This window comes from Leptinotarsa decemlineata, unplaced genomic scaffold, assembly GCF_025532065.1.
Source record: "Leptinotarsa decemlineata unplaced genomic scaffold, Ldec_3_MD MMD2_P_RNA_scaffold_7, whole genome shotgun sequence".
Taxonomy (NCBI): domain Eukaryota; kingdom Metazoa; phylum Arthropoda; class Insecta; order Coleoptera; family Chrysomelidae; genus Leptinotarsa; species Leptinotarsa decemlineata.
Genome location: NW_027412534.1, coordinates 6,238,828 through 6,262,889, shown reverse-complemented (window position 1 = coordinate 6,262,889; position 24,062 = coordinate 6,238,828). Strand labels below are relative to the sequence as shown.

Below are 24,062 nucleotides of genomic sequence, written 5' to 3'. Positions count from 1 at the left end.
AACTGGATATCTAACAAGTAGTCTGGGAATATTTTGAAATGACATCATCGTAACGATAAATTACTTTTCAAACCAGTTTCATCTGAATAGTGATATAAGTGTATATATTTATATGAATGCGTTTTTTATTTGAATTATTAACGGTTGTTTTTTTTTTCAGCAAAAATGAAGATCATTCTTCCGCTAGTCGTTTGGATATTATGGCTGAATGAGACGGTGAGTTTTCTAAAAAAATTCGATTGTAAATCCAAAATACCACCTGCTGTATGTCTACATCACATTTCAGTGGTAACTTGTTTCCCCACTGATTTTTCATATGAGCAATGACTGCCACAAACGCTTGAGGAAGCTATTGTACATGGAAACACGTGTTACGGTTTTGTAAACTGTCCAGTGAAAATCTCACAATTTGATAAAGTGATACTTGAACGAGCTATAGATTTTCATCAAATATCGGCAAATTCCATCACTATCAAAACGATAATAAATGTTGAAGATTATGAATGTTTATTCAAAATAATTAGATTGATATCATGAACAGTGATTTTGGTTGATGCACGGATCAATAAATTCTATTAAAAAAAGGATTTTGGCGACGTTCTAAATTTGATTATCAGGCTTCATAGCCCTATTAAGTGTATCGACTTGATAGAGTATCAACAAATTGTTTTTCTAATTCTTAATCCACTAAGAGTAGAGTCAGTAAGATGACCTCCTCCAGATAGGTTTCTTTCTAGCTATCTGAAATTCTATTAATCACTTTCGGAATTAAATTCAAAAACCTGGAAAAGATACAATAAGGGGTAATTGTTTTCTTACCAATTTTTAAAAATAAAATATTGAAAATACCAAATAGAAGTACCATTATAGCAAAATCAACATTCGTACCATCAACATATGATTTACCACCAAATAAATCAAACTACGCGTGTCAGCTAAATCGCTATTAACATAGCTATTCAAGTTCTCAACGATTCTTAATATCTACGGCAATTGTACAATCCTCGACTCTACAGCCAAAACAAAAAAAAATAGATCTAATGACTTGTAGACGTAAAAATGAAGACGAAAACCTTTTAGTATTCGCCATTCTCTTAGCGTTCATGACAGTGGAAATGAACAATGTTTCTTCGGCCTTTACAGAATATTAATATAAAATCGAATTGGTACAATAACCACTTAAGGTGTAAATTATACTGTAGTGAAGCGTAGGTTTAGTCATGGTGACTTGTCAGGAATTATTATTTTTATAACAGTGTTTCGGTCATTATGCCGTCTCCAAGATAGTGTGACATAGTAATAAAAAATCCAAGCACGCTTGCTTGCACAAATTCATTCATTCACATCTAAAAATATATTCATGAGAAACATGGGCATACACTATATCTCCAAAGCAGTTTTTACTGTAATGTAGATGTCACATTCCCTCCGTAACTCAGTACTTATTAACAGTTTTGCATTCTGCTTTTGCAGAATGATGCCCAGTTAACATTTATTTTTTGCCTTTCAAAAATCCATGAAACCTGAGTCATTGAAAACAGCCATTTGTTTCATTCATCAAGTAATTGAAGGGTTGATGCTGATTTCTTCATAACCTCATTTTATTAACTTTTCCAGATCTATAGAATTTTATAAAATCATTGTTTTTCAATTCAATTGAAAATTATTTTTGCTATACTCATATGACAAGAATAGTGAAATTTACTCTGGATTTTTTCACATAAACAAGTTCAATATTTTCAGTCATGCAATATATTAAATTGTAATTATTGAGAGAATATTATTTATTCAATTCATCAAAGATCTATAATGATTTCTTCATTATCTTCTGAGTTTTCATCAACCATTCAAAGTTCATATAATTATACATTACCATAGTGACAACGAAATCACTATACGCGGCGCTATTAATTGATAAAACATTTGAAAATCTATACAGGGTATAAATTTCCAATTGTTCTATGCTTTTTTTTCTGACCATTCGATCGGATATAAAATTATCTCTTCAATGCAAACAATTCGATGTAGGACGAAACAAACGACGAAGTTTTTGAATGAAAGTTGAAAAAGTATAATTCTTCACTTACCTATCCACTTGCATTTTCCAACTTTTTCAAATACCATTTTTTATTTCATGTATCTTGAGAATCTTGAGGAGAAGTGATATTTGTTAATGTTTACATCGAAGCGTACCTCTTTACTACAAACAAATTTCGAAGACACATGCTGCCCATTTTCCTGTGTCAGTGAAAAAGTGAATGGTTAGTTATTAACTCACGATGATAGAGTAGCTTTGTCATTTTCACTTGCACAGAAATATAAACGACATAGTATCTTCGACATTTTTCTGTAGTGAAAGAGGTACACTTCGATGTCAACAACATCGTCGAAACTTTCGAAATAAGTGGCATTTGAAAATCTGGAAAAAGTACTTGAAATACTGAAAAATTCCACTTTTCCAACTTTCATTCTAAAACTGAGTAAAATTCGTCGTTAGTTCTTTCCTACATCGAGTTGTATGACAATATTTCGATAGATGACGTCATAGTGCAGCCATATAATTTTTTTTAGTGACTCCTACGTCGCCATGACAACATGTGTCATATCGTGGACAAAAGAATTTCATATCCGATCGAATGGGTTGATTTCCAGTCAACCCTGTAAATTTAAAAACTACACCTCACGATTTGATCTCCACAAACTTTAGTTGAAAAATATATATTACAACATGCTTCGCAAAGACATTAGCTTTTTCAAGTGATTTATACTTCTTCTTACATTAATATGTATATACTACAGGTAACCATAATTGAGACTACCTCCAAAAAATTACCTGAACTTAACGTACATGTTCAATTATGATTACTTGAAGCATATTACCTCACATCTAAATCAATAATAATTCTTTCTCGGTTTTTAAGAAAACAAGTTCAATAATGGTGATCTATTCAAATCTAATTGAATTTTTAAGTTTATTAATTTCCATTGCTTCCAAATGATTCAGTTTCAAACCTTTATTTTCAATGTGCAGAATTTTGAACTCTTCGTTGAAGATTTGATTTTCTTCTAGGAGATGATTTCAATATGTTGAATTTGTTTGCTTATTTACATAGGTCGTATGATGTTCCTGGATTCTATTCCTAAATGTCCTGCCAGTTTGACCAATATACACCTTAGAGCATGTTCCACACTTTAAATTATATACTCCTGATTTCTCGAATTTGAATGTTTTGTCTTTATTATTTTTAACTAACTTTCCCAACGTATTATTTGTTCTATATGCAATTTAAATATCTCTTTTCCTCAAAAATGAAGCCACTTTTTCCGTTAGTTGCCAAAATACGTTAAAGTTCTATAATTTTTTTATCTACCTTATCAATAGAAAAAACGTCTCGAATCGCTTTTGCGTAGAGTTTCTTGGCAAGTATTTTGTTTATTAATTCGGCTTTAAACCCATTGTTAACCCTGTGAAGATTTTCAAATGATATATGATTCAAAATATTGGCTTCGATTAACTACGAGTATACCTTCATTCCGAATTCCAAATTTCTTAACTCATAAATGATTGATTGTCGTCGTGAACAATGATTTCGTTGTCACTCGGTATAATAAGAATCGTGAATTCTGTACGAATCAGTCTTTTGAAATACAATTCAGTATAGATTTTCCATAAAAACAAGTTCACAGAACAATACAATACATTTCGGTATGAGGAAGCTAATACTGACTGCATGAAGTAGCATATTGAAAGTAGAATTTCTATAATGGAATATTCATCAAATTTGCTAAAATTCTCCCGCCCAAAGTTGTCACTTGTATAGTAGGTACTCCATCTGATGACTGTATTCTGTTTTCCTCAACACTCTAAATTCCACAGAGAATACCTTACATAAAAAATTCCGTTTGGCAGTTGGATTCTTTAATGTGAAGATCTATAAAATATGTTCAGCTTATTTCTTCACAAGTACTGAATGGAGTTTATTCTTCAGTATTTTCAATGACTGAATGCAGATTGAATATTACTGTAGTTTTATCCCAACACCAAACCGTTATTATAACACCTAGAAATGTGTTTCGATCACCAAGTGATCATCTTCATGAGAAAGATTGAAAGTGTAATTTTGTCGTGTCGAGGTGTTAAAATAAAAGTTTTTCTCAAAAGGCTCTGTAGTGTATGACTTGTGTATGACAGTCCAAAAGACAAAGTCGAAAATTCGGAAAAGTCTGGAATTTACGAAATTGAATGTAAGGACTGCGATGCAAAATATTATAGACAGACAAAAAGATCTATTAAAGTAAGATATAAGGAACACATAGCACACTTAAAATATGGAAGACCTGAAAAATCAGCAGTCGCCCATTATATTTTGCAACAAAACCATTCCATAGACTTCAATTCATTAAGATTATTCAGACAAGTTAACAACAACAGGCAACTAGATGCCTATGAGAGTGTAGAAATAAGTAAACACAATAATATTATGAATATCGATGACGGACCTATACCAAAGAGCATACTATATAGCTTGTTAAAATAATGTTGGGGTTACTGATTACTACATAAGGACACATTGCAAAAATAAATTTAGATAGGCAATATAGTGAAATTCATTTTTATATAGCTGAAATTTGTTTTATATACAACTATAACAGTTAAACATATATTGTAAAATAATAGATAAGGCAAAATTGTAAAATTAAGTTAGGTTGGTTTACCTGTATGGGATATCTATTTAGCATAATTATTTTCAGCTTCGCGTTAGTTTTCAGTTTAATCTTCCTCTTTGAAGATGATCACTTGGTGATCGAAACTCGTGTCAAGGTGTTAAAAATAACGATTTGGTGTTGGGAAAAAACTCCAGTAATATTGAATACAGTTTATTGAAATAATTCTTCAAAAAGCACTTCCCATGGAATGCACCAAACTCTCATGATAATCTATATTGTGCCATATTCAGATTATCACTATCAATACTTTCTATTCAAAACACCTCAACTTATTTTTTGCACAAGAATTCGTACCAATCAGAATCGTGCAAAAAGATCACTACTATAATTATTCTACAGGTCACTCCCACTGAGTCAACATATCGAGCAAAGGATGACAACCTTCTGCAGTTCTGAATTCGAATATAATCAAGAATTTCACATAAAGCAAAATAATGCAATACCTGTTTTCCTGTTCGTTTCAAACCGGTTCATTTATAAGCCGTGCATAGAATAATTGAAATGATTTTAGAAGATACTGGAATTGGTTTTAAATTACACCACTTTCAATATGGCTCGCGATTGCATGAGAAAATATTAGATTCTGCTAATACCATTGACATCCTAATCGCTACACTAAGGTGCATCACTCTAGATGTATGCGCCTTGCAAAGCGGTCGATGGAATATTGATTCATTTTTTATTTTTCTTATAAAAATTGTAGTCCTCAAAAGTTCATATTCCAAGGTAAACCTTTGGCGTAGAATAAATCCAAAACAAGCACTTTTCCGAATCATCAGAAATGCAATATTCTTCGTATTTCACCAACTAAGTTGACGTCATCGGGAAATGAAGAAACTTGCTTCCTTACTGTAAAACTCCCTATTTATATCTAACAGGGTACATTTTCACTTCTCGATACAAATCAGTCATCGTAGTTCTCATGCCACACTTTGCTGTTTCCAGACTTTCAAAAGCATCCAAAAAACTAGTGTCATGTTTCGTTCTCGACAATTTCAGTTTGTATTCACTCTATGGCCGTTCTCCAAGCGTGTTGAGCGACACTAGACTTTTCTGGTCTTTGAAATCGGACTGCGTCTTCTTGAAATGAGTGTTAATGAATGGCTTAATCTCACTGATATATTTTTTGCCACAGTGATTACAGCTCATTTCATATATCCCCTACTTTTCATTTTCCAACATCTTGTTTCAGGATTACCTTTGTATTGTCTTTATTATCCCAAGAAACATCAAATGTTTATGAATAGGGATTTTCTCTCTGTATCTGTAGAGTAGGGAGGGTGAGTGTAAGCCCACGCACTTAGGCAACATCCTCCCGAGGAGTTGTCCTCCTAGGTCATCGTCCATCCTGTCCTTTCCAGGAAGATGGACAGGTCACTGGGAGACATCTCCTTTATATCGGCAGGTGTAGGCCAAGACTCGCCGAACACACACTCTCTTATTGACTCCGGGCACTCGCACAGAACATGCCTGACAGTCTCATCATCCTGTTCACACATCCTACATAGAGGTGTGTCCACTAGCCCCATATTATGGAGGTGTTTCCTTAGTTGACAGTGACTAGTCAGAAATTCTACTGTAAGGCGTAGATTTTTCCAGGTCATCGCCATATATTTCTTCGGCGCTAGCTTCCCAGGGTCGCCCAAGGTGATCCTGGCAAGATTGCATCCTTTGATTCCATCCCATCTCTTTAAGGATTGAACATGGGTGTAACATTTGACTACTTCCGCAATTGTCGAAATTATCAGGCCGTGGGTGCCACTGGGTCCTGAAATCCTTAGTCCAGCCGCTTCCTTGACTAAAGAGTCGGCAATGCGATTACCTTTACTCCTATCGTGCCCTTTAATCCACCTCAGGATAATGTTATTATCTACCGAGGCTTTGGCTGAATCTTGGTGTTACTCTAGTACTAGCACTGAGGTAACACGCTGTCTGTTCAAGGCTAATAGTGCTTGTCTGCTATCAGTGCAGATTGTTATGTTTTTGCCAGAAATTCCTTTCTTGGTTATTTCTTTTGTGACGATTGAGATAACAGCCAGTTCTGTTTGGACCACGCTGGTATTTCTTCCCATTCCCCACTTAATCCTTAGGCTTAGTGACCTAGAGTACACTCCACATCCTGAGCCTTCTTTGGTTTTTGAGCCGTCTGTATAAATCCGTATTGCATTTGTAGCATCTGACTCTGTGTTCTGCTTAATTTTTATTTTGTAGGGTTTATTAAACACAAACCTGGATTCAATTGCATCACTTGCTTCCCGCAGCAGAGGTTGCGCAGTAAGCGTTTCTCGCCATAGGCCCAGCCTCAATTGGCCCATTCCTACTTCGAGGTTTACACCAGCCGTGCGCAATCGTTCCATGGCCATTAACGCAACCTCCCTAACGTACAGATCCAGAGGTGTCAGACCCGTGATTAATTCCATTGCCGCGGTTGATGTTGTTCTCATGGCTCCTGTGATGTTTAAACAAGCCAGTGGCTGTATTTGATATAATTTTTGGATAGCCGTTGCTTGTAGAACTTTCGGTCCCCATACAATGGCTCCATACGTTAACATATGTCTTATTATTGCAGTGTAGATCCAGGTGACCACACGGGGTGAAAGACCCCATGCGCATCCCACTGTCCTCCGACATTGCTCATAAGCCACGTATGGTCTTTTTGCTCTACTCTGTAGATGAGAGTTCCATGTTAGCTTTTTGTCGAGGATAATTTCAAGGTATTTCACCTCTTCAGAGAAGTTAAGTTTTGTTTTGAAGATTTCGGGAGGTTTTAAGCCCATTAAACTTCTTTTCCTGGTGAAAAGGACCATCTCAGTCTTCTTGGGATTGATCGACAGTGAGGGTTCCTTACACCATGTTTTTATTAATTTGAGCCCATCCTGCGCTCTATCGTACAGTGTATTTACAAATTTGCCGGTCTGCAAAATAACTATGTCATCTGCGTATGCAATTGTGTTGAATCCATTTTTGTTAAGGTGATTAATTAGGGTATCCAGGACTATGTTCCAGAGAAGGGGTGATAAGACCCCTCCCTGTGGACATCCCCTCATGACCAGTCCTTTCACTGTGATGTCTTCTACATTAATACTTATTGCTCTACTAGAGAGCATCTGGAGTATCCATTCTCCTACTACCAGAGGTACATTCCTGGAGTGTAGTTGCTGGGTAGTTGTTGGAAAGGTTGTTTTATCAAACGCTCCCTCGATATCTATGAATATACCCAGGGTGGATTCTTTGTTGTCCAATGATCTCTCGATTCTGCCAACCACATGGTGAAGGGCTGAATCAGTAGACCTTCCCGGGGTATATGCATGCTGATTTGGATGAAGTGGGTTGTTAACAAGGGATTAACTGAATTAATTAAAAATAAAAATTTTACAAAATAATGAAGATTAGAACAAGAAAACACAAGTAATTAATATGAACAGTGAACAGCAAGTTCGTTAATTGGATTCGAATACTGAAATATTTGTTTAATAATGAATAATTGAATAAAAAACCTTTAGTATAATAATTAATATGAGCAAATAGTCAACATTTGTTGAAGTGCGCAAAAAGTTTTGAAGGCTAATACTTTCACGATCAACTTTTTGAAAATACGATCTAATCCGTTTGTGTATCTTGGTTCATACGGATGGACAATAAACTTTGGATTCATGTCTTTTAGAAAAAAAGATTTGCGAAGATTCTCCCTGAATTTACGTTTCCCAATCAACTTATCTACAATATTTGAAGAATATCCGTTGCGTTCAGCTATTTTCTAATAACATTTTTTTTCAATATCGTACCAGTATCTTTCTTTACTCCATTTTTCTTTTTTTTTTTATTTCTTCCCCTTTCCATGTCGATTTTTGTTTTTTCGATTAGTTCTCCTTTGAGACCATAGACCAATGATCAGAAGATCATTGGGGTATATCGCACTTTGTTGAAATATGCGGAAGCTTTAACGAGCAAATTTTCCGAAAATTTCTATTCGGAAAGTGAGAGTGAAAGTGTACGGTGTTAGATATAAATAGAGCGTTTTAGAGTTAGGAATTACTAGTATTCATCTCCTGAACGCGCGTCTAAAAGAGTTATTGCATTTCTGGTAATTGGAAAAAGATCTTGTTTCGGTTTGATCTGCAAATTTTTGAATTCAGCAATATTCAACGAACGTACACTTTCATTTATAAGATGTGGCTGTATGGTATTTCTTATGGTAAGTACGTACCTGAAGCATCCGGTGTCTTCACAGCCCGGAGGAGCACGTACGTTAGATTTCCTTTCCTTTGCTTACAAACTTGAAGTCATTGACGTCTATCTACTTGAAAAATGACTGTACCTTACATTACCGGATTGAAGAGGTGACGTGAAAGAGACACAGTAAAATATGAATTTTATGGTTTCCAAACTTTCAGCGTAGATTTTTTGTTAAATTTCTGCCCAACTTATGTCAATCGTTGAATTTCTTTGAAAGTATCAAATTTTTATTGGCATGAAATATTTCACACATTTGAAAATTATTCTTGAGCATGCTTTATGCTAGATGATATCTACGTTACAATTAAATTGAATGTGAACAATTTTATATAGAAGTATACAAAGCAGATCTTTGCACATATGATGAAAAATATAATAAAAAAAAGTCAAACAGCTACAGAAAATAAATAATATATATATATATATATATATATATATATATATATATATATATATATATATATATATATATATATATATATATATATATATATATATATATATATATATATATATATATATATATATACAGGGCTATTCAAATTCGTTTCTGTACATGGGGAACTCGTAAACGATAAGAGATAGAGTGTCGGTTAATGAAAGTGGATATAAAGAAATCGGTTCTGGAGAAAAACCAAAAAATCCCAAATTATGTTTTTGCCTATATCTTCTTTATTCGCAGACATATTGAAAATCTGTCCACATGATGCTATTGGCACTTGATGTGGGCTCTCAGAACATATCCATAAATCTTTTATACAGGGTGTCATCTGACTTGGGCCACCCCCATCTTTGAATTTTTAAATACGGACCTGTATTTTTTGTTGTAGTTTTTGGATCGTAGACGTTCACTTCATACTGAGAATATCTTTGGGTGATCAGCAAAACGGAAGTGTACTCTTATAACACAAGTTATTCCAATATTTCGATAAAATTTATTATCATCTTCAAGGAAAAGTGTTAGTGAGGTTGGCCGTGTCGAAAAGAGTGTTTCATTTAAACAATTGAAACATGTATTTAGTCATAATGATCTCCTGAAGACGCTAGCTTGGTTAGCGAAACGCGCGTCGAGACACCGTATTTTGTTCTGGAGTTGGGAAAGTGTTTTCAATAAATTCATTTTACGCTAGAGGTTCCAGTATGAACTATCAAATTTAAAATTAGAGTTAGAAACCACTTTATAAAATTTCATTATTGAAAATATAATTCTTTCATTTTCTCAACAGTACAATATTAAGAAAACTATGATAAAAGTTCACAACGACCAAGCATTGAGTTATGACAGGAAATTGCGACTCAAGAACTCATACTTTATAATTTAGTTGGCATTATACAATGGCTGATAGCAGAGGAGCCACTGGATAGATTTAAATTAGACAACGCAACAAAGAACAAATCCACTTTTCCTGCTGCAAACAAGCAAATAATGTTCGTGCGCCACTAGTTTCTTGGTAAAAAAAGAAACTGCTCAAGGCCAAGTAAATTGCGAAGACGTTTTCTAAAGAATGTAGGAGTTCGCTTTGACCACAATTTGCTATACTCTTCAGTGGGGTTACACTCTCTCTTAATTCACGCCTCGTCTTCAGAGGTTTCAAAAATCTGTAGAGATAATATTCACAAAATATTGTATTTTCAAAAAGTCATGTTTTTTGTTTTTTTTCATCTTCAGTAATTTCCAACTTTTTCATAGTGATTTGAATAACAACACGTTTCATTTCTCATTATGCATTCAAATGAAGTATATTCAAGAAATACTTTATTGTGAGATTTTCACTAAACAGTTCACAAAACCGCAACACGTGTTTTGCTATACAATACCTTCCTCCGCCGTTCATTCTATGAGTATCAACACGCATGGGAAATCTTTTGTATAGAGAAAACGCGTTGCAGTTTCGTAAACTGTCTGGTGAAAATCTCACAATTATGTGTTACTGGAATACGTTTATGAATTTTCATCAAGTACCGGTTCCATCACATATTATGAATGAGAACTATAATTTTTATACACACCAATCAATTTCGTACATGTAGATTGATTTTAAAAAAAGGCTAAACTTTTACTTTTTGGGGTGTTTCGAGATATCATGATTAGTAATAATGGCATTTACTTACTATCTGGTGGAATCAAACGTTGACGATATGAGAGAAACAAGAATATAGTGTCATTTAGACTTATGTTATTTGTTTGTTCATTGAAAATCTTTTGAAATAGTCCTTAAATATGTATATCAATAAAAATAATTCGAATAGTAGTTATTGGTCACATTGGTATGTATGATCATGGCGTTAATAGTGATATTCAAGTTTTTCTGATTATTCAAGCCCAAAATAATGTGTCTTTGAATTTTAACAACTGAATTTTCACAATACATGCACAGAGGGAACCTCTCAAAAAAGCCTACAGGTTGTTGAAATGAACATGTAATATTCCAACAGTTTTGTTTAAAGAAAGTAGGACATAAAATATGCTGGAATATTGGCGATTATCCCATAACTTTTTCGTTTTTTCCTGTACTTTGTACGAATACAAAGCCGATCGTCTATTACAAGCTGGTAGATAGGTTTTCACCTAGAATATTCTAGATTTTTTATCTTTTTTCCAGAATGTATTATTAATTCCAGCATCAATTCATTACGTCCACTATTTGAAGCTAGTAGAGATTATGAATGTTCTAGAATTTTTCGCCATGGAGAAATAAATGGCACATTTGCATATTTGACTCCAAAAACATAAAATTTTCATATTCCCAATCGCTTATTCAAATTCTTTGTAATTTCGTCTTCGAACAGTTTTGTTAAAGAAAAAATGTGAGACATAAACACAATTTACATATGTTTCTAATTTATTACATGTCTGGAATTTTAATGAACTTTTGCAAGTTGAATATTATTGGGCAAGGCTTTGTACTTCTGATGAACTAGGTGATTGTCGATTGAATCAAATCTATTTTCCCAATAGATTTGGAAATTGATTGGAAAAATTGTGATGATACATGAACTATTATAGACGAGTGTAATTCCACTCAATTATTTCACACAACTGGCCGCAGACTGAGTAGACATGATATTGAATAATTCTTAATATATTGATTACATCATGGCATTGAATGCATTAAATGAATTAAGTTTCAGGAGTGAAGAGTTTTTCGAATTGTAAGGCTAGCCACACACAGACGGAAACATTTAGTTTCACAATATTGCGAAACATTTCACAGTGTCGCAGACGAATCGTAAACAAATATATTCATATGAGACTCCGCATATTAATCGAATTACAATAGTTTGAGACAATGTTTCGACTGTGTGTGACCGGCCTAAGTGACATAATATGCAAATACATGACGAAGTCATTTAATACTGCATCACCTTGGTAGAGTCGTTATTGAATAGATGACTGGAAAGGCAAAACTGATAAAAGCGATGTATTTTGATGAATGTCGATGGAAAAAGTATCAAACTACTTCTCACTATGTGTCTCTAAAATACTTGTTGAAACTATATGCTCTATTAAACTCAATATGACCTTTTCCATAGGGGGCAATCTGAGGGGTTGCAAAAGGGATCACAAAAAAATATAGCGAAAGAAATGTATGAGCTTTCCAAAATATGAGAACACTAATTTGGGTATAATATTCTTTCGATGATGAATTTCCTGGTGAACAATTCTGAAATGAACAATCTCCTGTCATTCACCTCTTTACCATTACTTGAAATTGCTCACAGCAATCGCCCTCATCCACTTTCATCTACGTTTAATGGAATTTAAATCAACTTTTCAGTATGAATGGTCATTTCAAAATGATTCCTAATTAATGTGTCGTCAAGCCAATGAGTTTGCAGGAAATGAATTGACAAAATGGTTGAGACTTTCGCGGCTGAAGTTTTCAGTGTCACTGTTTTTCGAGTTTGAAAGCCGTGGATTTTTGGAATTTCTTTCTGACGTTTCACTGGCGCGAGTGGCTAGCTTCTTCAGAGGTCATGATGGTTAAACCTCTGAAGAAGCGCCAGCGCCAGCGAAACGTCAGGATGAAATTCCAAAAATCCACGGCTTTCAAACTCGAAAAACAGTGACACACGAAATGAATTGTTGAAATGAAATATTACCTGACACGTTTACTTGATGTTAATATTAGTATGTATCATAAATTTGATTTCTCAACAAGTGGGCACAAGTAGGACTACTCTTTGAATCCAAAAGAAGCTAGTCCACATCAAACCACTTTGCTTATTGACTGATATTTTCAATCAACCCACCAAACATCCTTCATTAGAAAATATAATGGAATGTATCCTCTCTGATGCATATTCTACTAATTTTATTTGCATCGCATTCCGAAATGTCATATCGTTTTACCATTATTCCCTGAAAGTGTGATCAATTTCAACGATTTTTTCACGAAGGATGTTATAGTCGAGCCTTGAACTTTGTCGACGGCTATGTTATATAAATCACGAAAGGAATATAATGTACCAATTTTACAATAATGTTGCGAGCTGCGAGACGTGTATTGTTTCTGACGACCTCGGGCAAAATAAAGTAGATAATGAGAAGTCTGACATGTAGTAAACTCCCATTCTGAGATTTTGAAATTTACTTAATTGCACTTTCAACGACGTCTACGATCAAGTGAAAATACAATCGTTTTATGGGACTAAATTTTAGTTTGTTGTTAAACCAAAAAACAATGGTCAACGGATGTTTATAAATGCGTGATCAACCAGTGTTGCTCATGATCGAAAAAAAATTGTAACAGATTATATCGAAAAAAGTAACATTTGATAGAAAATTGTAACTTTTGAAAAGTGATAGTTGACGTATCAAAAGTGACAGACGTTTGAAAATATTCTCCACTCGTCGGTCTTGATACGTTAACTGTTGGTTATGAGACGTCCAGTGTCAGTTGAACGTTTCTCATAATGTAACAAAATGGGTAAAAACACAACTTTGTAATTTTGAAGGTCAAAAAGTAATATTTTGTTTTCAAAGTAACGTCAGGAATCACATTATGCAACAGAAGTACTCGTAGGTCGACAAAAAATGAGAACGAAACTACATGGTTACTGCTTCTAAATAGGGCTTTCAATTCTGGAATACCGAGATCTTGATGTTGCGGGATCCCGCATCATTTTCCAATCCCACGTGTTGCGGGATTACCGGCGCGAGATTCGCACGAGGCATGCACACCAACTCTCTCTCTCTCTCTCTGTGACTGACGGCATGGCGCACTAGCAAAGGAACTAAACGAAAAAATATCAAGTTTAGTGCAATAAAGTGACATTTTATGTAATTTTTATGTCTCTGTATCTGTACAGTAGGGAGCACTTAGGCCACATGTGACCTATTGTACATCCTCCCGAGGAGTTGTCCTTCTAGGTCATCGTCCATCGTTCCAGGAAGGTGAACAGGTCACTGGGAGACATCTCCTTTATATCGGCAGGTGTAGGCCAAGACTCACCGAACACACACTCTCTTATTGACGATAACTCCGGGCACTCACACAGAACATGCCTGACAGTCTCATCATCCTGTTCACACATCCTACATAGAAGTGTGTCCACCAGCCCCATATTATGGAGGTGTTTCCTTAGTTGACAGTGGCTAGTCAGAAATCGTAGATTTTTACAGTCATTGCCAGATATTTCTTCAGCGCCAGCTTCCCAGGGTCACCCAAGGTGATCCTGGCAAAATTACATCCTTTGGTTTCGTCCCATCTCTTTAAGGATTGAGCATGGGTGTGACATTTGACTAGTTCCGCAATTGTAGAAGTCATCAGGCCGTAGGTGCCACTGAGTCCTAAAATTTTTAGTCCAGCCGCTTCCTTGGCTAAAGAGTCGGCAATGCGATTACCTTTACTCCTGTCATGCCCTTTAACTCACCTCAGGATAATGTTATTATCTACCGAGGCTTTGGCTAAATCTTGGTGAAACTCTAGTACTAGCCCTGAGGTTATACGTTGTCTGTGCAAGGATAATAGGGCGTGTCTGCTGTCAGTGCAGATTTTTATGTTTGTGCCAGAAATTCCTTCCTTGGTTAATTATTTTGTGGCGATTGAGATACCAGCCAGTTCTGTTTGGACCACGCTGGTATTTCTTCCCATTCCCTACTTAATTCTTAGGCTTAGTGATCTGGAGTACACTCCACACCCTGAGCTTTCTATTGTTTTTGAGCCGTCTATGAAAATCCGTATTGCATTTGTATCATCTGACTCTATGTTCTGCTCAATTTGTATTTTGTAGAGTTTATTAAACACAAACCTGGGTTCAATTGCATCGCTTATTGCCTGCAGCAGAGGTTACGCAGTAAGCGCTTCCCGCCACAGGTCCAGCCTCAATTGACCCATTTCTATTTCGAGGTTTACACCAGCCGTGCGCAATCGTATCATGGCCATTAACGCAACCTCCTTAACGAACAGATCAAGAGGGGTCAGACCCGTGATTAATTCCATTGCCGCGGTTGGTGTTGTTGTCATGGCTCATGTGATGTTTAAACAAGCCAGTTGCTGTATTTGGTATAATTTTTGGATGACCGTTGCTTGTAGAACTTTCGCTCCCCTTGAAATGGCTCCATACGTTAACGTAGGTCTTATTATTGCAGTGTAGATCCAGGTGACCACACGGGGTGAAAGACCCCATGCGCGTCCCACTGTTCCCCATTGCGCATAAGACACGTATGCTCTTCTTGCTCTACTCTGTAGATGAGAGTTCCACGTTAGCTTCCTGTCGAGGATAGTACCAAGGTATTTTACCTCTTCAGAGAAGTTCAGTTCGCTTTTGAAGATTTCGAGAAGTTTCAAGCTCGTTAAACTTCTTTTCCTGGTGAAAAGGACCATCTCAGTCTTCTTGGGATTGATTGACAGTGAGTGTTCCTTACACCATGTTTCTATTAATTTGAGCCCATCCTGCGCTCTATCGCACAGTGTGTTTACAAATTTGCGGTCTGCAAGATAACTATGTCATCTGCATATGCGATTGTGTAGAATCCATTTTTGTTAAGGTGATTAATCAGGGTATGTAATTTTTATGTTTGGGAGCATTTTCTCAAATCTAGTAATGGGTAACTGCAAAATGTTTACTGTGAAATAGTATACTCAAAACCAATGTTAGGTTAGGTTTCATGATGTGGTGTATGATACATTTGTAACATTTTTGAACTCATTCAATTCATTATAATAAATACTTAAGCCAAGTGCTGAAATTCACACACCATATCACTTTATCATCGGTATAACGTTACTTTTCCATTAATCTTGAGTAATGTTTAACAATGGAAAATTGTAGGTATTGTTTTGGATATACAATGGAGTGATTACAACTAACTAATGAATTCCAAATATCTCGTTTCAAGAAATCACTACTGATATGACAGACTGACCTGATCATTGTGGTTTAGAAAGTATTACATAAGATGGATTAAAAACTACATTTCAGTAAATAAGGAATACCTTATATAGTTATAGGAAATCCTTATTAATATCACAATTTCATTCATTTAGAAACCAATCTATAAAAACGAATATATTCTCAGTTATTTGTTTTCAATTTTTCAGAGATGATTTGTTTTTTTCACCAGCATTTCTATAATTTTAGGAAATTGAAAGGTGTCTACAAACGATGTATTTATGTATAGAGAGTGATATTTTCAGGACAAACCTACTAAGTGAATATTACTGGAGTTTTATCCAATACCAAACCGTTATTTTCAACACCTCGACACTTGTTTTAATCACCAAGTAATCATCTTCAAGAGAAAGATTGAAATACTTCATGAAACACAAATTATTCCAAATATCTAGTTCCGTCCTAAACATACCCTGACACTACTACTGAATTCTACCTCATAAACTACAGGTCGCCTGATTGATTTTTATAATTTTTATTAGGCAGAACAATTCACTAATTATTTGGAGCGTTTCAAAAATTAAAAGATTATGATGGTTCATTTTGTTATGTCCTGTTCAACTGCTCAACGTTCTCAAACATGTCAGTTTTTCAACACATACAGAATTAATAGATTTCACCTTTTCGACACTCAACATTAATTGAATAACAATGAACAATTCAGTTCTTGGACATACGAAGAATTGATGAATTTTACCGTTTTCAAGCACTGCCGAGTAAGAATTGAAGTTATGTGCAGAGTATTAAACATTACTGTAAAATCCAATCCGCTGTCTAAAACAAACGATCAACCTTTCAATTCATGTTATGGAATTTGTCATACATCATTTTGAAATTATCTCAGGTTGGTGTAGGTAGATGTAAGATGTAATTAACACTTCAGCTGATGATCATTAACTGTTTCGCAATACAGTAATAAACAATCAGTGTAAGCTGTATCACATACCAAATATGGACTCGGTATACTCTCTGAAACAAATAGTAACTTGACGTTTCTAACTCACTAGTTCTCTTATCGATTGTTTTTGTTGTCTACCACTTAATGCACACCTTTCAGTGAAAAGAGGATATAAATAGAATTATTTGTTCAAATAGTTGCGAAAAAACACATTATATATATATATATATATATATATATATATATATATATATATATATATATATATATATTGAATGATGCAACTAATTTTCCTTTATTTTCAGTATTTCAATATTAAATTTTACAAAAAGGATTTGAAGCTTTATATCTTCTATCAATTATCTGCGAGCGCTTTCGACAGTTGGTAGTACTGTCATCTTCTAGGCACTCCTCAAACTGAACTTGTCATCCTGTCGTCTGCCTCTTTATGTGTATGGTTTTGTTTAATATATTGAATGTGAGGTTGAAAAGAGAAATGAAAATTTCTGTTTTTTACCACTTTTATTTATAACTAACGTTACTGCAGTTTCGTCCTATATGGACATTTTCAAACTTAAACACTACAGCATTTACGTACATAGGACAAACATCTTCAAACCACTGAACATCAATATCAGATACAAGCCGAACACGAAGATAACACAAAAAATAAACAACTATGAATAAGAAGAAGACATAGACCAAAACGGAATATACAGTATACAATGCTCGGACTGTAACAAATTCTATATCGGCCAAACCAAGAAAAAACTAATCCAAAGGTACAATGACCACAAAAAGGCATACATAAATCCAATAGTATATAAATCAAACCTCGCGTCACACGCCATACAAAACAAACATAATTTCCCCCCACCAGAGAACATAAAACTCATAAAACAAGTCAACAAGGGAAACCGCATGGACATTTAGGAAATTGAACATCCATAAGTACAAATCAAAACACAACAAGACCTCACAATCAATATATTAAACTAAACCATACACATTCCTAGAGAAGATCTAACACAAAAAAGAGTACCTGATGCAGTACAAATACAGGCAAATTTACCTAAAGTACCTGAACTACCTGAGTTGAGATGCTCTGGCCGTATAAAGAGGCAGTCGACAGGATGACAAGTTCAGTTTGAGGAGTGCCTAGAAGATGACAGTACTACCAACTGTCGAAAGCGCTCGCAGATAATTAGTAGAAGATATAAAGCTTGAAATCTTTTTTGTTAAATTTAAAATTGAAATTTATATACATATATTCCATGATTTTCATTAACCTTTCTAACTATATTTCTAGCTATTTCAATCAGCTACCAAACAATATAGAAAACTTGCCATTGACTGAATTCAGAATTAAACTGAAAGTAGTTATGCAGGATATAAAATGTAATCACACGTTAAAAGGTAAGACCTCGTTAATCCTTAGCTCGCACAAGTTTCGACTTCTGAGGGTTGTCGTTCATAAGGGTGCGACTGCTGGTTAACGATAAAACAGATTTTTAAAAACATATCTATAAGTGACTATCATGACAGAAAAAAGCATGCGTTCTCATAATAGGTTACACTTTTTTGGGTTTTGACTACATGTAATCCGTCTATGTGCATATATGTCCTATTAGTAGAACTGTATATTTTATATTTATTTTGACAAATGCAATCATTTTTATAATTTAATGACATCATTGATGTTAATTGACGACTGTCGGCACTTTGTGCAACCTAACCAAACAATTAATTATTTGACTATCGGGTTTCCCACAAATCAGTAAATGTATTTCTTGAGAAAGTATATATTACATGAAGGATATAGCATCAATCACAAAATTAGAAAGTAAGCTATATGGCAGTACAATAACATATTTACAAGGAGGTTAGCTTCCAAAAAAGTTTGGAACAAAAAAAATTCTAGAAAGCCTTGAGATTGCCAAATCTCATAATTATTCATTTGAATATTGATCAAGTTGAGTTGAATAAATTTACCACGTCGAATATAATTACATTTAAAATTAATTTAGTGTATTCCGTTTATTGATGTAAAAATCTATTACAACATCTGCTAAAGATTTCTGTCAAGTGTCTCTCAGATCGTATAAGATAAATAAGGCGAAAAGTGAAGATAACTCAACAACACTGTTATACCAGCCACTACGTCATATCTTAGCATAGATGAGATTACACAGAGTTTACAGTTATAAGAGTTTTTAAAGCACAGCCTGTACCTCACGTTCACTGATTTCTCTACTTGATAAGGAATCATCGTATACTGGGTCATCCCGAAGACTATGACGAGACTATGGCACGAATTTATCATAACTTTCTGATTTCAATTTGGGAAGATAATATCATTACCTTCAATAGGTATGTCATCCTAGCTTGCGAAAAACAGAACTGATATACTTTATGGCAATTATATTTTGTAATAATTGAAATGTGTTTTTCAACTTTATTCACAATTATTCGATGAACTTTAGGCCTTACCTTGCACAACATGTTTGTGAAGTTGTAATGGTAATTTCATTCAGAGAGGAATACACTAATGGCCGTTTTTTGTTATTCTGCTTCACTGAAATCGAATAATAAGCAACTTATGTTGAAGAAATAATCAGATCATACCAGAGGATGATGTGCTGCAAATATTTTGCCGAAATTGCTGATATAGAAATACAAAAAATATAACAATACAAATGAAAAGGTTTTGCTGACATGATCAACTTAATGTATTACTGATCACATTGCGAAAAGAACCAATGATAGACAACATTGCAGTAATAATATTCCTAGGAACGGAATCACTTCCATTATCAAAGAAATCGTTGAACCAGCCAATGTTTGGCAGTTTATCAATTGAAATTTTGAAATAATTTCCACGTCAAAATAATTGAAAGCGTCCATTAACATCTAATGTCTTCGTCAAAGCGGACTATAGATATTAAAATGTATAATCCGTACAGAACTATACGACTTTGTATTTTTTGTATTATTAATTCACATATGTGCAAAACTCATTTCTTGAGTATTTCCTTTTTAATGTCCTTGCATTTTAATGCAAGAAAATCTATTCAGATAAACTACTTGACAGTCATATGGAACAGTACTGGCTACCAGACCATTACATTGAGGACAAGTACATCAACAAAAACGACTTTTTTCTGCATTAAAGAATAAACAAATTATGATCACGAAAACAAGATGATATCTTGTATTTTTGTGTTTTAAGAGCCCATCTGATATCACATTCCTGGAATCAATCATTCTAGAGTTAAGGAGAAGAGAGGTTAACCACAAAAACTGCAGGTGCATAGACTTATATTAATAATAATTATAATTAATATGATAGTTGAAACAAGTCGAACGGCCTCCAAAAGAAGACGGCCTTCAAGTAGTGAAGAAAATATTTCAATATGAAGATAAATTGTTCAGTTATTTTTTTTGGTATACCGGGTGTCAACGAATCTATTAGACAAGTCATAACTTCTAGACTATTAGGTGTATCAAAACGAGATTTGGTACAGATAAATGGTATGTGGAGAGGAGAGTTTTCACATATTTTTCACTTTCCGATCACTTCCGGTTTCAGCGGAAATGGCTCCGGTTCTGAATTTTTAAATAGAACACCCTGTATATTGTAACATTTTTGGATTTCTGAGACAATTCTGGATCAGAAACTGATATTTCCGGAAGTTTTTCAGCCTACTTGATTATTTCAGAGTCACTTTTAAAATTGCATCTAGGTGGCCATGATCGGACGTAAACTAATCTATGGACCTCAGGTGATATCAGAAAATTGCAATAGCGGAGTTTTAGTGACTAGTGTGTTGAATATGAATGAGACAAGTTTACAAAATAACATTTTCGTGTCTAACTATTATTTTTCAAATGGCGACCATTTTTTGACAAGCACTTTCCGAAAAAAGGATTTTTTGACAAATCTAACGATACTAATTTATTTGCGATTGTATTACAAATAAGAACATAAATTAAATATTACTGAGGAAAATACTCCATACAAATTCATTTACTTTTGTCAAGGGTGCCATGAATAGGAATGATGCATAATATTTTGCGGTTATTTCCATCAAGTCCACTTTGGAGAACAAAACGCTCACCTAGGTTATGACAGTGACATAAGCTTTATGAGCAGAAAGTAGAAGTTTCTCTTGATTTTCGTTAATTTTAGTTTAATTTTTCGTCGAAATAATGTATACTCAAAGTGAAAAAGTGGATATTATGTTGTTATTGTTTGGAGAATGCCACAGAAATTCAAGGAAAGCTGCTGAGTTGTATGCTCAGAGATATCCCAATCGGCAACACCCATCTCATCAGTATTTTCCCTGTGTTGAGAGTCGTTTTAGGCAAGAGGGAAATCGAGACGCAGAACAGAGGTTTGTCATAAATGAGGAGACTGAGATTAACGTTCTTGCTATGGTAAAAGTTGACAAAACGGTTTCTATAAGAGAAATTAGTAGAGAAATGCAGATAAGTCACGAATCAGCAAGAAAAATACTGAAAAAGCACGGATATCGAGCATTTAAATATCAGTTACATCAACATTTGTATGCTGACGACGGCAATAGAAGAGTAGTATTTTGTGACTGGTTGCTTCAAAATCATAGAGTTAACCCAAATTTTATCAACTTCATTCTATTTTCCGACGAATCATGGTTAACAAATAATGGCATGTTTAATAAGCAGAATTGTCGGTACTGGGCCCAACAAAATCAACATGCAATGAGAGAGGGCAATTTTCAAGAAAGGTTTGGCGTCAATGTCTGGGCTGGTATCGTTGGAAACAGAATAATTGGTCCAATATTGTTTCAAGGTCAGTTAACAGGGGTTAGATACTTGGGTTCTCTTCAAAATGAAATCGAAGATCATCTTAATGATATGCCTTTAGAACTTTTACGGCAAATTTACTTCCAGCAAGATGGAGCACCATCCCATAATAGCAGAGACGTACTTGATTTTTTAATAGAGCATTTTAATAATAGAGTTATTGCAACCAACGGTCCAGTACGGTGGCCTGCCCGCTCACCGGATCTGACTGTGTTAGATTTCTTCATTTGGGGATATGTAAAAGAAAGGGTCTACTATGCAACAGCCCCAGCCACTCTCGAAATCTTAGAAGAAAGGATTCAACAGGCATTTAGAAGTATATCGCCTCAAATGTTACAAAACGTGTTGAGAGAAACAATTGAACGAGCTGAAATGTGTCTTGAACAAGGAGGGATGCACTTTGAAAATTTACTATAGTGGAATTTTCAAGAACTTAGGATATTGCAAAAAATCTAAGTGCATCGCTGAAATTATTAGTTTAATTTGTTAAATTTGTTGATCCAATCGCAAATAAATTAGTAACGTTAGATTCGTCGAAAAATCCTTTTTTCGGAAATTGCTTGTCAAAAAATGGTCGCCATTTGAAAAATAATAGTTAGACACGAAAATGTTATTTTGTAAACTTGTCTCATTCATATTCAACACACTAGTCACTAAAACTCCGCTATTGCAATTTTCTCATATCACCTGAGGTCCATAGATACGTTTACGTCCGATCATGGCCACCTAGATGCAATTTTAAAAGTTACTCTGAAAAAATCAAGTAGGCTGAAAAACTTCCGGAAATGTCAGTTTCTGATCCAGAATTGTCTCAGAAATCCAAAAATGTTACAATATACAGGGTGTTCCATTTAAAAATTCAGAACCGGAGCCATTTCCGCTGAAACCGGAAGTGACCGGAAAGTGAAAAATATGTGAAAACATTCCTCTCCACATACCATTCAACTATACCAAATCTCATTTCAATTCTCCTAATAGTCTAGAAATTATGACTTGTCTAATAGATTCGTTGACACCCGGTATTACATTTGTTTTCAGAATCCCTTATTTAGGCACCATTTTTTGAAATTCACTATTTATGATACCATTTTCTTGAGTTAAATACCAAACATACAAATAAGAATAGTACCTAATCGTTTCAGACGATAATCCGGAATAGAATAGGTGAGGAATTCGACAAATGGATTTATTCTAAGATATGATTTTAAATTGATCTAACTCGTTGAACATATCTGTACTCTTGAAAAAACTGTGATATGAAAACTTAAATATAGATTACTTGCAAAAGTTTTCCATGTTTACTAATATGACCAATACCTACATATACGATAGTTGTAGTCTTGTAAAATGAAGTTCTCAAACTGAAACCGTTCATTTGTATCTAGCGGCAAAATGTTTTCACTAATTTGGGTTTCATATTTTTTGGATATGATAATGTGAAACATATCTTAGTTTACCACAGAATCACAGGTCTACCAGTTTACAATATACTTGTGATGTCTATTGATGAATTGACGTAACTATATTTCTCCAAATACCTATCTAAACTGGCATTATTCTTCAATTGAATACCCGATAAATTTTTTAATTTCTTCTTATATTATTAGTGTTTCAAGATCTGAAATAAAACGAATCTTGCAAATTCTATTCCGTTTTACGAAGATTACCAATAAAATGTCTTGTAAAAAAATTCCTACCCTTCACTTCTATATACACAATTATATCGACATTTGCATCCTCATTACAGAATCATTTCCTTTCCACCACCAACACAGGAAGTCTTCAGTATTACAAGGCAGCAAATCGTTTCAGGATCATGAAATTATTCACGGAGATTGCAAGGAATACTTAATGATACAATCAAGAAGATAATCTTTTTCTTGTTGTCTGTAGTCCCATTCAGTGACGATCCGCAGTCACCATAACAAATGTTGTATAATGCATAGCAAATGATTGT

At 34.5% G+C, this 24,062-nt stretch overlaps 1 protein-coding gene across 1 annotated transcript in view; it reads left to right on the top strand.

Annotated features, from left to right (window-relative positions):
* Positions 1-24,062, top strand: part of dpy (fibrillin-like protein dumpy) — a 225,421-nt gene that overhangs the window by 46,975 nt on the left and 154,384 nt on the right. The window contains 1 exon segment of the mRNA XM_074170270.1: positions 161-216. Coding sequence (XP_074026371.1) covers positions 161-216 — 56 coding nt within the window.